The sequence below is a fragment of the Colobus angolensis genome, unplaced genomic scaffold (genome assembly GCF_000951035.1).
Source record: "Colobus angolensis palliatus isolate OR3802 unplaced genomic scaffold, Cang.pa_1.0 Scaffold69, whole genome shotgun sequence".
Lineage (NCBI taxonomy): Eukaryota > Metazoa > Chordata > Mammalia > Primates > Cercopithecidae > Colobus > Colobus angolensis.
The window spans coordinates 9358071-9375127 of NW_012120598.1; the positions used below are offsets into that span (position 1 = coordinate 9358071).

The window sequence follows — 17057 nt, forward strand, 5'->3', positions numbered from 1 at the left end:
CGCCCGTAATCCCAGCACCTTGGGAGGCACAGGCGGGTGGATCACTTGAGGTCAGGAGTTCGAGACCAGCCTGACCAATATGGTGAAACTCTGTCTCTACTATAAATACAAAGATTAGTCAGGTGTGGTAGCAGGTGCCTGTAATCCCAGCTACTTGGGAGGGATGCTGAGGCAGGCTGTAGTGAGCTGAGATCACACCACTGTACTCCAGCCTAGGCTACAGAGTGGGACTATCCGAAAAAAGAAATAATAATAATAATAATAAATGCATATATAGTATCTTTTATATATATTTTTGATATTATTACTAATGTAATCTTTACAACAGGTATAAAAATGACATTTCAGAGTTTTTGTCTAGAATTTAATATGTAGATAGGGTTTTTATCATAATTAGTGATATATTTCTCAATATCTTCAATGAAAGTTATTTGTTTCCTAATAATAATTATAATAATAATCATAGCATGGTAGAGGTTTCAGCACTCACAATTATAAATAATGTGCATTTTCCCTCTGCTTACTCCTTCAAAGTCAGAGAACTACAGTATGTGTGTATCTCCACTCCTCAACTCACAAATAAAAAGACAGGCTCACCCATTAATAAAAGCGGCAGGTTAATTAAGTTCCAGTGTTCTTTCTAATAAAGAGGGTTATCTCCTTACTTCATATAAAATATTGTGCTAAATGTTTGATGTATAGCAAATTAGTTGCCACCCATCATGAGGAATCCATAATCTGGTTGGCATTAATAGAGGTTAATGCACATTTCATTAGTGGACTTACAACTTTTTTGAGAGGGAGGTGATCTGTTTTAACCGGAGATATGACAAGAAAGATGGTTGTACTACTCTGGGAATTTTCAAGGGAAAATAAAAATCCTTGATTTGGCCTTTGAAATAGAGGGGAAAAACTTAACATATTTAGAGAACATAAGTGTGTACAAATTACATTCACTTTAAATGCTCAATAGGAAATATGATTAAGCCACTATAAATAAGGAAATATTACTAACACTTTATTACTCCCTCCCAATAAATACCTTATTACTCCCTCCCAATAAATACCTTATTACTCCCTCCCAGTAAAGTCGGACAGAATATGCTCCTATTGCTATTCACAGTCCTTGTCTGTGAAATGTTAATGTCTAAAAATCACTCCAAGGGATTCTGATACAAGCATGAAGCCCATTCTTTCAAACTCAAACCACTTCTCTAAGTGCCCCATTTTTCAGGTACAAGAATATGGGGGTCAGGAACACAGAATTAAGGTAAACAGTAAAGAATTGAATGATAATTTCATTTTGAACAATATTATAGTAACAGGAACTATATGCTCCCAATTTAAACAACAAAAACACTGGCTATACATACAAAACAATAGTTTTCAAACATTAGCCAACTGACTGCATATGACAGTGGCCTATGAGTACCTCCATCGCTGACTGCCTGCAGAGAGTTTTCAGGCTGCAGCTGGGGGAGGGAGAGAACACGAACAGAGTCAGGCAGTGTATCTGGGTTGGAAGACAAGAGTGTGCGGTTGGGGAAGGTCAAAGCGACTAGAAGGTGCAGGTCAGATAATGTGAGAGAAGAGAGTTGCACAAGCAACAGAGCTATAGATATCTGCAGAGGGTTCCCAACAAATCTTTAACTGAGTATTGATCAATGAGTGTATACTAGTAAGGCTTTCTCAGATGAGGGAAAGAACCATTAGAAAATATAAAGTACAATAATCCCAGAAACTCACATAGCACCGGGAATAATCTGCAACTCAACCACCCAGAGTAAAAAGATATCCTAAAACACAGGGCTTGAATCATGTCCTTAGAATAATATTGCATCAGTAATGGAACCAGATTAACCCTAGACTGAAGGTGGTTTGGATGCACCTAGAAGAGTCTAAATGGAACTTCTTCCTCAAATAAAACTTTTTCCAAGTCACTTAACTACATCTATAAAACAAAGTAAAATAATACAAAAATATTCAGCACCCCAAAACACAATGGAACCCAATTAAAAATTCCTGGCTGGGCATGGTGGCTCATGCCTGTAATCCTATCACTTTGGTAGGCCAAGGTGGGCAGATCACAAGCTCAGGAGTTACAGACCAGCTTGGCCAATATGGTGAAACCCCATTTCTACAAAAAGTACAAAATAATTAGCTGGGCATGGTGGCGGGTGCCTGTAGTCCCAGCTACTTGGGAGGTTGAGGCAGGAGAATCACTTGAATCCGGGAGGTTGAGGTTGCAGTGAGCCAAGATCACACCACTGCACTTCAGCCTGGACAACAGGAAACAACCAGGCATGGTGGCTAACACCTGCAATCCCAGCACTTTCGGATGCCAAGGCGGGCAGATCACCTGGGGTCAGGAGTTCAAGACCAGCCTGGCCAACATAGCAAAACCCCATCTCTACGAAAAATACAAAAATTAGCCATGTGGTGGCACATGCCTGTATTCCCAGCTACTTGAAGGCTGAGGCAGGAGAATCGCCTGAACCAGGGAGGTGAAGGTTGCAGTGGGCCAAGATCACACCACTGCACTCCAGCCTGGGCGACGGAGCGAGATTCTGCCTCAAATAAAAAAAATAAATAAATAAATAAATAAAATTACCAAGATAGTAAATAAACATGAAAATATGACCTATGACCCAGAGGAAAGAGAAAAATCACCAGGCACAGTGACTCACACCTGTATGCCCAGCACTTTGGGAAACCAAGGCAGGAGGATTTCTTGAAGCCAGGATTTGAAGATCAACCCTGGCAACATACTGAAACCACTTCTCTAAATAGCAATAAAAAATTAACTGGGCATTGTGGCACATGTCTATAGTCCCAGCTACCGGGGATGCTGAATCAGGAAGATCACTTGAGCCCCAGAGTTGGAGGTTGCAATGAGTGCCACTGCACTCCTCCCTGGGTGGCAGAGCGAGAACCTGTCTCCAAAAAATAAAGAAAAAAAGAAGGAGAAAAATCAATCAATTACAAAATGTAGATATGATACAGAGGGTAAGTGAGTAGATGCCTATTAAAACAACTATTAGAAATATATTCCAATATTTTCAAGGAAGTAAAACATGAGAATGGTAAGAGAGGCATGGAGGACATACAAAACATCTCTTTGAAACTCTCAGAGAAGAAAAATAAAATGATGAGAAATACTGTGATGGGACTACAAACATTAGACATTACAGTAGAAAAGATTGGTAAACTTGAAGATATAGTGACGTAACTTAGTTAACTTGAAGACACAGCAAAATGAAAACCAGAAGACTGAAACAAAGTTCTATATGGTATCATTTTTTCCATCCTTAAACAAAGCCATTAAATAATAATTTTCACATGCTGATGTACATGAATAAATATTTAAACACATAATACTAGAGCTTCAAAAAATATGAAGCAAAACAGAGAGAACTGAATATAAAAATAGACACATTGGCCGGGCGCGGTGGCTCAAGCCTGTAATCCCAGCACTTTGGGAGGCCGAGACAGGCGGATCACGAGGTCAGGAGATCAAGACCATCCTGGCTAACACGGTGAAACCCCGTCTCTATTAAAAAATACAAAAAGCTAGCCGGGCGAGGTGGCGGGCGCCTGTAGTCCCAGCTACTCGGGAGGCTGAGGCAGGAGAATGGCCTAAACCCAGGAGGCAGAGCTTGCAGTGAGCTGAGATCCGGCCACTGCACTCCAGCCCAGGAGACACAGTGAGACTCCGTCTCAAAAAAAAAAAAAATAGACACATTTAAAAATAAAGTTGGAGAAGAATCACTACAAAAAAATATAGAAGACTTCAACAATACTATCAAAGGAGTTGATCCATTTAATATTAGGGATTTCTCCATACAATAATAGTGAAATACACATACTATAATTTAAGACTCAATAAAGTTAAATACATTGAAACCATTAAAAAGTCTATTTCCTGATAAATATAGAATTTAGTTAAAAATCAACAGCAGTAATATTTATGAAATATACCCAAATACCTAGAAACAAATCAGCATATACTTTTAAATGAAGAGTATTAAAAATAACATGAGAATTTAAAAAATTATTTAAACCCCCCCTAAAATGGAAATATGACATATCAAAATTAGCAGGGTACAATTATAGCCATATTTAGTCAGGAAAAACAGATGCTTATATTAGAAAGAATAAATGATTAGAATCAATGGCATAAGTCCACCTTAAACAACCAAAAATGGAAGAGAAAATTAAAGACAAAGTAAACAGAAGGAAAATAATAATAAAAATAAAACCAGAAATTAATGAAATAGGAATAGGAAACAAAAAATAATTGAAGCCAAAAGCAGATTCAGTGAAATTAGTATGTGTGTAAACCTACATCTAGAATAATCAGGATAAAAAAGAGAGTAGAACAAATAACCAGTTATGAGGTTATCAAGATGAGAGAGGTGAAAATACTACAGAAAACATGCACATTGAAGCATAACAAAGGGATACTATGAATGACTTAATGCTAGTAAATATCATTTAAAAGAAATGGACAAATTCCTGGAATTGCATAAATCAACTAAGCTCACTAAAGAAAATTACCTGAGTAGCCCTATTTCTATGAAAAATATTATTGAATTTGTACTCAAATGTGAACTGAAGAAAAATCATGATACAGATGTTTTCACTGGGAATTTTTCCAGACATTTAAGTAAGAAATAAGAAACATTATATAAAAGTTACATTAGAAAACAGAAGAGGAAGAAATACTTCACTACTCATGCTATGAGACTAGTAATGCCCTGACCCCTAAAAAGTCAAGAACAAGAAATTGATAGAATAATATTTCTCATAACCATGCATATAAAAAATTCTTAATAAATTATTGACACATTGATTCCAGCAATGCATAAAAAGGATAATGCAGTCATGCTTTGCCTAACCACAGGGGTATGTTCTAAGAAATATGTCCCTAGTCAATTTTGTAGCACTGTTTACATCATAGAGTGTACTTACACAAACCAAGATAGTATAGCTTATTACACACCTAAACTATATGGTATGGCCTATTTCTCCTAGGCTGCAAACTTGTACAGCATGTTACTATACTGGATATTGGAAGCAATTGTAACATAATAGTAAATATCTGTGTATCTAAATATATCAAAACATAGAAAAGGTACAGTAAAAAATATGGTATAAAAAGTTTTTCTTGCTACGTGTGGTAGCTCACACCCATAATCTCAGCACTTTGGGAGGCCGAGAAGGGCTAATCACAAGGAGTTCAAGACCAGCCTCACCAAATGGTGAAACACCATCTCTACTAAAAATACAAAAATTAGCCAAGCATGGTGGCACGTGCCTATAGTCCCAGCTACTCAGGAGGCTGAGGCAGGAGAATCACTTGAACCTGGGAGGCAGAAGTTACAGTGAGCTGAGATTGCACCACTGCACTCCAACCTGGGTGACAAAGAGAGACTGTCACAATAAATAAATAAATACATAAATAAATAAATAAAGTTAATGCTCTCTCTCTATATATATGACATTTACTGTTGTAAATGGAGTGACTGTGAAGGGAAGGCCTGGGACATTACTGTATAGTACTCTAGACTTTATAAACACTGTATACTTCGGCTACACTAAACATTTTCTTTCTTCAATAAAAAAATTCACCTTAGCTTTTTTTACTTTATATACTCTTAAAATGTTTAAACTCTTGATTCTTTTTGAATAACAGCTTAAAGTACAAACACATTGTATAGCTATACAAAATATTTTCTTTATTGTTTATTTCATAAGGATATATATTTTTTCTCGTTTAACTTTTTAATCGCTAATTTTTTTTCAAAAAAGGAAGATACCCACATTAGCCTCAGCCAACTCAGGGTCAGGATTATCAATATCAATGTCTTCCACCGCCACATCTCATCCCACTACAAGGTCTTTTGGGGCAGGAACAGGCATGGAGTTGTCATCTCCTAGGATAGCAATGCTTTCTTATGGAATAGTACCTAAAGAAACTGCCTCAGGCTATTTTATAGTTAACTTTTCTCTTTTATAAGTAGAAGGAGTACACTCTAAAATAATGATTAAAAGTACACTATAGTAATATATAAATCAGTAACATAAGATAAAAGTTGAAATTATTAAAAAACAAACACACAAAAAAGAATTGGTGTTTCTGAAAGAGGAGGAAGATAACCAGAACCCTCTCTATGAGTTTGTACACAGAGGGAAGGCCACCCTGCAGGTACCTTGATCTTAAACACCTAGCCTCCAGAATTGTGGGAAAAGAAATTCTTTTTTTTTGATGGAGTCTCGCTCTGTTGCCAAGCTGGATTGCAGTGGCATAAATTCGGCTCACTGCAACCTCTGCCTCCCTGGTTCAAGCGATTCTCCTGCTTCAGCCTCCAGAGTAGCTGGGACTACAGGCGCGCACCACCACGCCCGGCTAATTTTTGTATTTTCAGTGCAGACGGGGTTTCACCATGTTGGCGGTGGCTCAAGCCTGTAATCCCAGCACTTTGGGAGGCAAAGGTGGGCGGATCACAAGGTCAAGAGATCAAGGAATTCCTGTTGTGTGAACTATCCAGTGGGTGGCATTTTGTTTCGGCAGCTCAAGCTGACTAGTACAACTGTCTTCACTTATCTTGCTTGGAAATATTATCTCTATGAAACGGTCTAGACATTTCTCTCAGGGCTACTACCCTACATTTCCTGATACTTGTGGGAATTTTTTCTTTTCCACAAACATGACATGACTACATGTACAGATGAAAGGTCAGAATTTCCCTCTAACACAAATTTTACCTTTGTTAATGTTACAACCACACATTCCCATCCTCCCAGTATATATTTTATATCCAGAGACTAGAACAATTACTTAGGTTTTCAATAAATTATTATTTCATTCTATCGGAAGGATGAAATAATACCATATGAAGATATGGAGAAGAAAAAATATAGATTTAAATTATTCATTATATTATTCTCTGAATCTGATTTATACTCATCTATATAATAATATTTCCAATTAAATATGAGAAAACAATTTTGAAGAAATGTAAAACCTTAAGAAAAAAAATCTCAGCAGAGAAGAAGTCTCTCTGAAAAACCAAGCAGCTAAAACTTCCCATCTGCTGGAGAATCTTGGTATTCTGGTGAGAAGTAATTGGTAAGCTGTTATTTGAAAGGGTTGTGGTGTAGACAACTAAATATGACCAAACTAAAAGCATCCAGTCTCACAATTACTATTCTGACTTGATGGTAAGTGTTCTAATATTGTCCTAAAGATGGGACTAATGAGGAATCTGCATAACTTAACATCAACATAAATAGGTGGGGAATCTGAAATTAATATCAAACTTGGAATCTCTGTGATCAAGTTATCTCAGAAGTAAAGGAGATTTTCTTCTTAAACCTGGAGTCATATTTTTCAACATATGTTCTAACAATGTAACAATCACACACCCAGTTTCCATGTATTTCTCCCTCAGAAATGATGAAGTGCCCTTAAGTATGAATTCACAGGATACTTAAGGTATCCTGTGAATGCTCCCTTCTTGTTCTTGAATGCAGGAAGACTTCTAGCCCCTTTACACAGAACAGTTTATGTTTTATAGCATTCCTTAATAAATGACTGAAAAATTATTTCAAAACAAGGCTTATTCACCTGTACTTTCCTACCAGCTACTATTCCCACTATTGGTTTGTGGAATCGTCAATTACATTAGCTAAGCTCAGCATAGGCTTGAAGTTTAGGATGTTTTTCCCACAACATACCAAAGTGGAACTATGAGTATCTCAAGCTTATTTTTGTTGTTCAATTTCCTACTCATACTATTTTTGTGCTTTACTTTCTTTATCTGTTACATCAATGTTGTTCAAATAAGAAAAAATAAATCTCTTTGGAAATACAAAACCATAGGAAAAAAGATTGTAGAACAATATTTGTTCAGTGGAATGAATAATTCAGTAGCTTTTCTGTAATACAATTAGGTCTGATATAGACTTTTAAGGATCCACACGAGTAAACCAGCAGTCACTGGGACAGACGATGATTATCTGGGGTGAATATGTTAATATTCAAGGTGTAATCCTACTAAAAAATACCAACAGTTTGTCACAAGAAAATTATTGTCTGAAAAGAACATCTAAACGCATAATATTTGAAGAAACATCTCATGTATTGTTATATCCTCTATTAAAATGATAAGCAGTATAAACAAAGGGTTGAAAGTTGAGGGTAATGTCAGTACATGCTCAAGCAGAAAAGAATAAAAGTTAGTTTGGGATTTCAATTATTGTCCTTCAAAGAACTTTTAAAACAATAACCTAATCCTTAGTAAGGACACTTTTGCACATTTGATGTATATTTTACTAATCTTTTAAATTTATATTTCACTATATGGTTTATGAAGTGATTCTGTAAATACTTGTACCTAATGCTTTTGTAGTAACATGCTTTACTAATGCATATTTACAAGATGGTCCAGTTTTAAAGGTTATTGTCTCCAAGTTAGTAGTTTGAGACACAATCTAAAAGAATGGAATATTTAAAAATATTATTGATCTTAATAAAAATCAAATAGTATTTTAAAATTCTAAAAAAAAGTAAGTAAACTATCAAATTATAGATGTAGAATACAGAATTTACTCATTTGATGAGCTGATTTTTAAAAATTACATATCAAATTCATGGAATTTTAACTCTATAAAATCAGCTTTTTTCTATAATACAATATTTTGTGTATAATACAAATATATACAATTATAATAAAATATGATATTGTATACATATGACAGTGGTGTCAATAACACTAGAATATCCATTTCAAGATACATTGTAGGGATAATAAAATGTTTGACTAAGTCACAGGTGCTCCTGGTCCCATGTTTCCAAAAGTCTGCTTTTACAGACAGAATAAGTATAATGGGTACAGCCTTTGACTCAGAATATTAGAGAGGGGTCACACTGTTGATCTCTTTAGCAGTTTAATCTAACCACTTTAAGCACCAAAAATAGCACCAGGATTTTTTTTTTAATGAAACTAAAATGCAATGTTTTGCTTTCTACCAAAATGATTAAGATCCCAATACTGTTCCATAAGCCTGATAATGGACACAAGCCAGAAGGAGGGGGGTGCATAACCTACCTGAACCAGGAGATGGCAGGTTCTGGAGAGCCTGAGGCCCTGCAGGAAAATGTCATCTCTTCTCCTCTCTCTGCCGTGGCATTAAAAGATTTCTGAGGCATTGAGATTGCTGGCGGCACTGAAGGAGAGATGAATACAGAATAAATAGAGATGAAAACACCTTCACTAACATCATTTAGATATTTTTTGCCACATTTTAAGCTTTCAAACATCATCCTTCACATCTCCATTTATATTAATGAAACAGATTTGGTTTCACAGTAAAATAACTTTATCACTGATCTGCACTCTAATGTGCAATAATTATATCAATTCATTGTAAAGCTATTTCACTATTAAATCTATTAAATTAAACAATAAAGTATACATTCTAGCAAACATATATACTTTTAGGAACTATGTCTCAGAAAAAGACACCACCACCCTAACTTACATTAATTTGAGGATCTACTTTGAGCATAAATGGATTTCCTATTTGGGTTCTCATTGGTCTGTGTAATGCCATAAGCAATCAATCACTGCTTCAAAACAGGGCTTTCAAATTAGGTGTCAAACCATAATGTTCTTTCTGATTAACTACACTTAATTTCTTCAAGCAACTATGGAACATTTTATGAAGAGAAACTGCATAAGCCATACAGAAAATGGAAATAGATTTTCATGAACTATTCAATTTTAAAATTAAGCATCTCCAATTTCTAACTAATTACATTGGAAAAACTCTATATGCTGCACATTTGGAACATGTTGAAACTGTTACTGAAATGCACTGTTTGCAATAAACAAATCACTGGCATCCACAATAGAAGCTAAATTTCAAAGTGGAGCATAAATTGTGACTCATGAACACTTTCATAATTTTAAGCTGAATATCATAAAGTAATATTCCTAAAATTAAGTATATTAATAATTTTTACATACACTAAACAATATCAGACAGGCATTTACAAGTGTGATTACACTCAAATATCTCTACAATTCAGGTCAGCGTTTATGCCGCATTACCTCCATTGATGGTAGAGATAAGAACTGGTATGTAACTTATTAATTAAACACAATAAATCAAGTTTTTGCCTTTATGAATTTAGATACAAGAAACATAATCTGACATGTTGACTCTAAAGTAACATAATAATTACTAGTATTACGAAAGATAGAACTTTCTCAGATATTAACTCTGAATTTTAAGTACATTGCCATTTGACTATCTGTACCCTGTTTTTCTTCCTTTGTAATTATGGAAAATAACATTTTAAACAAAATGCATATTTTGCATATAATTATTTATACATTTAGTTGCAAGAGCAGTATTACTCTCTCTAGCACAGTAAAGTCTTTTAATCCCTTAGAGAATTACAATGAAATGAATTCTTTCAAGGATTTGTATTCTGTATGTGTTGAGTAGTCAACACTTCCTGGAAAGTTTCTATTTTATTCTTTAGCTGGAAAGAACATGGTGATGTATAGTGAAGTAGTTGTATTAACTCCCACTAACATGGACATATTAGTCTACCTTCAAGTTATAATTCCCCTGACTGGCTGCTTTGGCAACAGAGATACCACTAATTTGACAGACGGATTTACCTTTTATCAATAATGGCATTCAGCAACTTCCTATGTTTTCTGAGTCTTCCAAGTCTTTCCCCCAATCCTCGAATATTTCTCAGAAGATAAAGATGATACTAACCATGAAATGCCTATTCATGTCCCAGCTTGTTTGGTTCAGATTAATCAGCACCCACTAATTCCTTCAAATGTATCTGAGCCAAGGAAAGCTAACTCCACTCAAGCACAGCCAGGAAGTATACTCATTTGTAATTCCAATTGTTTTAAATATAAAGCAACAAATAAATGCACACATAGATTTTTCATCTAGCAGAGGACTGCTAATCTTAAGACTCACAGCCCTTTTTCTCTCTTGTTTTTACGTTTTCTCTTTATGGATTCAGGGGGCACACGGGCAGGTTTGTTAACTGGGTATCTTGCATGATTCTGAGGTTTGGGGTAAAGGTGATTCTGTCATCCAGGTAGTGAGCATGGTACCCAATAGGTAGTTTTTCAGACCATCCCACCTCCTTCTTTCCCCTCTCTAGTAGTCCTCAGTGTCTATTGCTCCCATCTTTATGTCCATGGGTATTCAATGTGAGAATACGAAGTATTTGATTTTCTGTTCCTGTGTTAATTTGCTTAGGATTATGGCCTACAGTTGCATTCATGTTGCAGCAAAGGACATGACTTCATGTTTTTTTTTCTTTTTTTGCAGTGTAGTATTCCATGGTGTATATGTACTGCATTTTATTTATCTAGTCCACCGCTGATGGGTACCTAGGTTGACTCCACGTCCTTGCTATTGTGAATAGCACTGTGATAATCATACAAGTGCATGTGTCTCTTACAATTTATTTTCCTTTTGGTATTTACCCAATAATGGCATTGCTGGCTCAAACAGCAGTTCTGCTTAAGTTCTTTGCAAAATCTCAAAATTACTTTCCACAATGGTTGAGCTATTTGCATTCCCATCAACAGTGTATAAGCATTCCCTTTTCTCTGAAGTCTTGACAGCATCTGTTATTTTTTGACTTTTTAAATAATAGTCATTCTGACTGGTGTGAGATGGTATCTCATTGTGGTTTTGATTTACATTCGCTGAGGATGAAAGATGCACACCTATATCCATCGGAACTTTGACAAAGTTAACAAAATGTTGACTCCTTATTCAGTAAGTGGTGCTGGGATAACTGGCAAACCATATGCAAAAGAACCAACTGGACCACTACATTTCATCATATACAAAAATTAACTCAAGATGGATTAAAGGATTCAATGTAAGGCTTCAAACTATAAAAAAAAGTATATAAAAACACATAGAACATACACTTCTTGACACTGGCTTTGGCAAAGAATTTATGGCTAAGTCCCCAAAAGCAATTGCAACAAATCCAAAAATTGACAAGTGAGACCTAATTAAACTAAACAGCTTCTGCACAGCAAAACAAATTATCAACAGAATGAACAGACAGCCTACAGAATGGGAGAAAATGTTTGCAATCTATGCCTCTGATAAAGGTCGAATATCTGGAATCTATAAGGAACTTAAGTCAACAAGAAAAAAAATCCAATTAAAAATGGGAAAATGATATGAACAGAAATTTCTCAAAAGAAAACATAAAAGCGACCAAGAAACAGATGAAAAATGCTCGTTATCACTAGTCATCAGAAAAATGATTTTATATGTAGGGCTGTGTGTCCATTAGAAAGTCACAGAAGTGATCTTGATTCCTGGTTAAGTGAATAGATAGAACAGATTAACACCAAAGTATTTGATAGTGCTAACATTCACTATTTATATCCTCAGTCTGTATGAAAAGCTAATTAGGTTATTTCTTTGGGTCTTCCTGTAATTTCATTAACACACTTCTTTCCACTGCATTTTATTATATAAAGTTAGAAAAGTGAAACACCTGGGAAACCACATTTGCAAAGCTGATTTTTATTACTCATGGATAGTAAGAAATTACATGTTTTCAGTTAATTTTAAGGACCTTCCTTTGATAACAAATCAAGTACCCTCATTTTACAATTTACATCTTTGACAATTTTTCAGATACTTAACTGCTTATAATATGAGGTAAGGAATGACTAGTATTTTAATATTATATAGCTTCTCAATATACAATAAGACATCTCAATTATGGAGAATGCCTTCATCATGATTGTGATCATGAAATTGTTACTTTCATATAGTCATATCAGGCATCAATGAAATCCATCTGTTTTCTTTTTTAAAAATTTGTATGTTTTGCTCTTCCCTACTGCTGCAAATGCTGTAGTATGATCTAACAGCTCTCAGTTTTCATTAATGTTGCTTCTGGTTAATTGTCATAATCCTCCATTCTGAATTCATGAGGGTGATCAATTTAAAGTGCTATTTAATGAGAATACTATTCTGGAACTTAAAATGCATACAAAATTTAAAAAATGCAAAGTATAAAATGATAGGCCTAAAGAACAATAATTAATTTTATAATTTCATTTGGAAAAAAAAGTCTATCTTCCTGATTACTATAAACTAAATACGTACATACAATTCTTTTTAAATAAATATATCTGAGTGGTCTTCAATCTTGAGTGTCAACTGATTTGGTGTATCTGTCCTGATACAAAATCTAGCCAATAGAGCATTTCTACGCATATTTGACTAATAGCAAATTTTGGGCATTTTCTATATGGTTGTTCCTAATTTGTGAATAGAGTAAAGCAGTGACATAACTGCCGTAATGTATTGAGTACTGACTTCTAAAATCAAACCTATCTGAACAACATAGTAAGGGCTTTATACAGTACCATCAGACTGTAGAAGAGTGAGGATCAAATTGCCTCATTAAGTTGGTTTAAGAAAAATCAAAAAAAGGTTCCATTGACATTTAAAATTACATTCTTAGTGAAAGTTAATATAAGAGGAATCAGCAGTTTAATCAAATAAGTATTTCCTTCCTCAGACAGCAAGTACAAAAACAATGAAAAATTGTTAACTGATGCTTTATTGCATTTTCATTATTACGCTTTTCTGCATTTTCTAATTATTTGCTAAAGGAACCTGATTATTATGTTCTTTTACATTGGCTTTTTACATAGATCATATGTACAAGATCAAAAATAAAATAAAATAAGAGGCAATTAAAATCATCGACCTTATCATTTTCCTGGTTAGTTATTACTGTTTCTTTTCTTTTTCTTTTTGAGATGGAGTCTCACTCTGTCAGACAGGCTGGAGTGCAGTGGTGTGATCTCAGCTCACTGCAACCTCTGCCTCCTGGGTTCAAGTGATTCTCCTGCCTCAGTCTCCTGAGCAGCTGGGACTACAGGCCTGTGCCATCATGACTAATTTTAGTATTTTTAATAGAGATAGGGTTTCACCATATTGGCCAGGCTGGTCTCAAACTCTTGACCTCGTGATCCACCCACTTCAGCCTCCCAAAGTGCTGGGATTACAGGCGTGAGCCACTGCGCCCGGCCTTGGTTAGTTATTTTTATTAATTACAGTTGTTAACTGATATTCACAGAGGACTGATTCTAGGAAATCCATCAGATAGTTGTTATACTGTATTGTTCTTTATTTGTATGTTTTCATTGTTGTATTGTTAATTTTATTGCTATTAAAAAAAAAAAAATTTTCCATCCAAATTGGTTGAAAACACAAGTGTAAGACCAAGGATATGAAGAGCTGACTGTGCTTGCATTTTTTTTCTTTTTTTTCGTTTTGATATGGGGTCTCCCTCTGTCACCTAAGCTGACATGCAGTGGTGTGATCGCAGCCTCTCACTGCAGTCCCCAACTCATGGGCTCAAGCAGTACTGCTGCCTCAGGAGTGTCCCACAGAGCCTGGCCAGCACTTGCATTTATGTATGTAAACAGTGATTAATATTTCAATATTTTCTTCTTTCTTTTAAAAACACACCTGTTTCTGTATTCTGCTTCTTTTATCAAGTTGACATTACATGTAAGAGACATATTTATGTCAGCATATAAATCAGTCCTCACTCTCACTCAAACTGATTAGTATTCCAAACCCTGTGGTTACACTATTGGGCAAATATAAGTCACCTGGCCAAATATGACCAGATATATATCTATTACAGCATTTGTTTACACAATCAATTCTACATTTAATTAGCCATAATTGAAATTCATAGGTAAAAATGGTAAATGAATGTTTAATATGTTGATTTAAGAATATTAATCAGCTCTTTTGAATTGTCCTTAGTAGACATTATGCAATTTTCTATACTAACACTGGATTATTTTTATAATCAGAGAAGTATAAATGAACAAATTTAAAAACACACACAAAAAATTTTAATAAATATTTTTATACAATTTACTAAAGCTAATCCATCACCAGATGTCTACAACATTTTACCACCAAACTAAAGGGCTTATTAAATAAAATCTAAGTGAAAAGATACAGTTGAAAGTAGGGAAAACATTACTGTGACTTTATTTTTGTCAAAAGAAGTCTTTCCACAGTACGAGATAATAATTAAATAAAAGGCCATAGTCAATATGGAAGATCTCTCAGGTCAATAAATACACAAATAAGTAAATGCAAGCTTGAATGTTCCTTTAATTCTTGAAAGCTAATTTCACTATTAAACACAGCAGTTTTTGTACTCTTTCAGTATACATTCTACAGTTAACAATACTCTCCATCAAAGGCCCTCAGAGTGTTTCAAGAAACCTTGAGGTCCCAAACACCTTTCAGAAGTTCTCTTGGGTCACCCCTTTTCCAACCAAGTATCTGTGTGCAGATGGATTTTCTTCTGAGAAAGGCAGCTATTGGACTGTGCTAATGGAGAAAAAGTTCAATTATCTCCTTATCCGGAAGTCTTTCTCAGGTTCTAAACTATATTAGGAAAGACTGAATGCAGAAAGAGATCTGATAATTCACCTGTTTTATGTCAACTTGTACATTAAGGAAAAGTTTTGAGACCGCCTGGAGTACAAAATGGATTAGAATACAAATTGGTAATTCAAATTTAAAAAGAAGTCAAGGCCTAGCATGGTGGCTCGCACCCGTAATCCCAGCAATCTGGGAGGCTGAGGCAGGAGAATCACCTGAGCCCAGGAGATTGAGATGAGCCTGAGAAACATAATGAGACCCTGTCGCTACAAAAACAAAAAACAAAACAAAAAAACACAGAAAAAATTAGCTGGATAGGATGGTGTGTGCCTGTAGTCCCAGCTATTTAAGAGGCTGAGATGGGAGGATAGCTTGAACCTGGGAAGTCAAGGTCATAGTGACCTGTGATTGTGCCACTGCACTCCAGCCTAGGCAATAGAGTAAGCCTCTGTCTCAAAAAAATAATTAATTAATTTTAAAAATCATATAAAACTTATGAGAAAAATAATGTATAATAAAAGTCATAGTGCGTATTGAAAAGTGATCTAAAGGTGTAAGATTTCAGAACATAGTTTTAGAGTTGGTAATACTCACTTTTGCAGAATTCTGCAGAAAATATTCTGATGGAAAGTACAAGTAAGTGTGAAGATTTCAGGACTGATCAAGGAAAAAGATATGATGATAGGAGGCATTAAGGCACAATGAATTTGATTTAGGTGGTACTCATACAGGTTGCTTGACATGGGAAGTTCCTGATAGCAGGGGGCTGTTTAAAGACACCATGTCCAGTCACCGCTCAGAGAGTAGAAGAGGGAAGGGAACTCCTGGAAGAGTGAAGAATCTGAGAGGGAGCTCATGTGTCCAGGTGATGTCACTCAGCAGTACAGCAGAGTCTCTCAGGCTCTCTCAGAAGGTAGAAGGGCAGCTATGGGCTTGGTATCTTGTATTGCCCTTGGAGTTTGTGTACGGCTAGCAGAAGTTGGGTACAGTTTTGCAGTTTCCAAAGCAGGCTGATTGTAAATGTTTAAAATAGGCTTATGCAGGGTAATTTGAAACAGTTGGATGTGTAAATTTTTGAATTTGGCATTGGCGGGTTTATGTGCTAATGGTCCAGGGACCAATATACAGGGGCTACAATTGTTTTATTTATATACCAAGAATAAAGATGGCCAGGCGCGGTGACTAATGCCTGTAATCCCAGCACTTTGGGAGGCTGAGGCGGGCAAATCGCCTGAGGTCAGGAGTTGGAGACCAGCCTGGCCCACATGGTGACACCCCATCTCTACTAAAAATACAAAAATTAGCCAAACGTGGAGGTAGGCACCTGTAATTCCAGCAACTCAGGAGGCTGAGGCGGGAGAATCACTTCAACCTGGGAGGCAGAGGTTGCAGTGAGCCGAGATTGAGCCATTGCACTCCAACCTGGGCAACAGAGCGAGACTCTGTCACAAAAAAAAAAAAAAAAAAAAAAGAATACAGATAAAATTGAAAGATGATGGAGATGTCAGGGAGAAAGAGTTATCTTGGTTTTAAAAACTGGTCAT

General features: G+C 35.6%; 1 protein-coding gene across 3 annotated transcripts in view; it reads right to left on the reverse strand.

Moving 5' to 3' along the window:
- The window catches only part of NCAM2 (neural cell adhesion molecule 2), a 552904-nt gene that overhangs the window by 200256 nt on the left and 335591 nt on the right, over positions 1–17057 (reverse strand). For all 3 annotated transcript variants that reach the window (XM_011926523.1, XM_011926524.1, XM_011926525.1), the window contains one exon: positions 9114–9231. In XM_011926523.1, coding sequence (XP_011781913.1) covers positions 9114–9231 — 118 coding nt within the window. The remainder of the gene's footprint in view (positions 1–9113; positions 9232–17057) is intronic.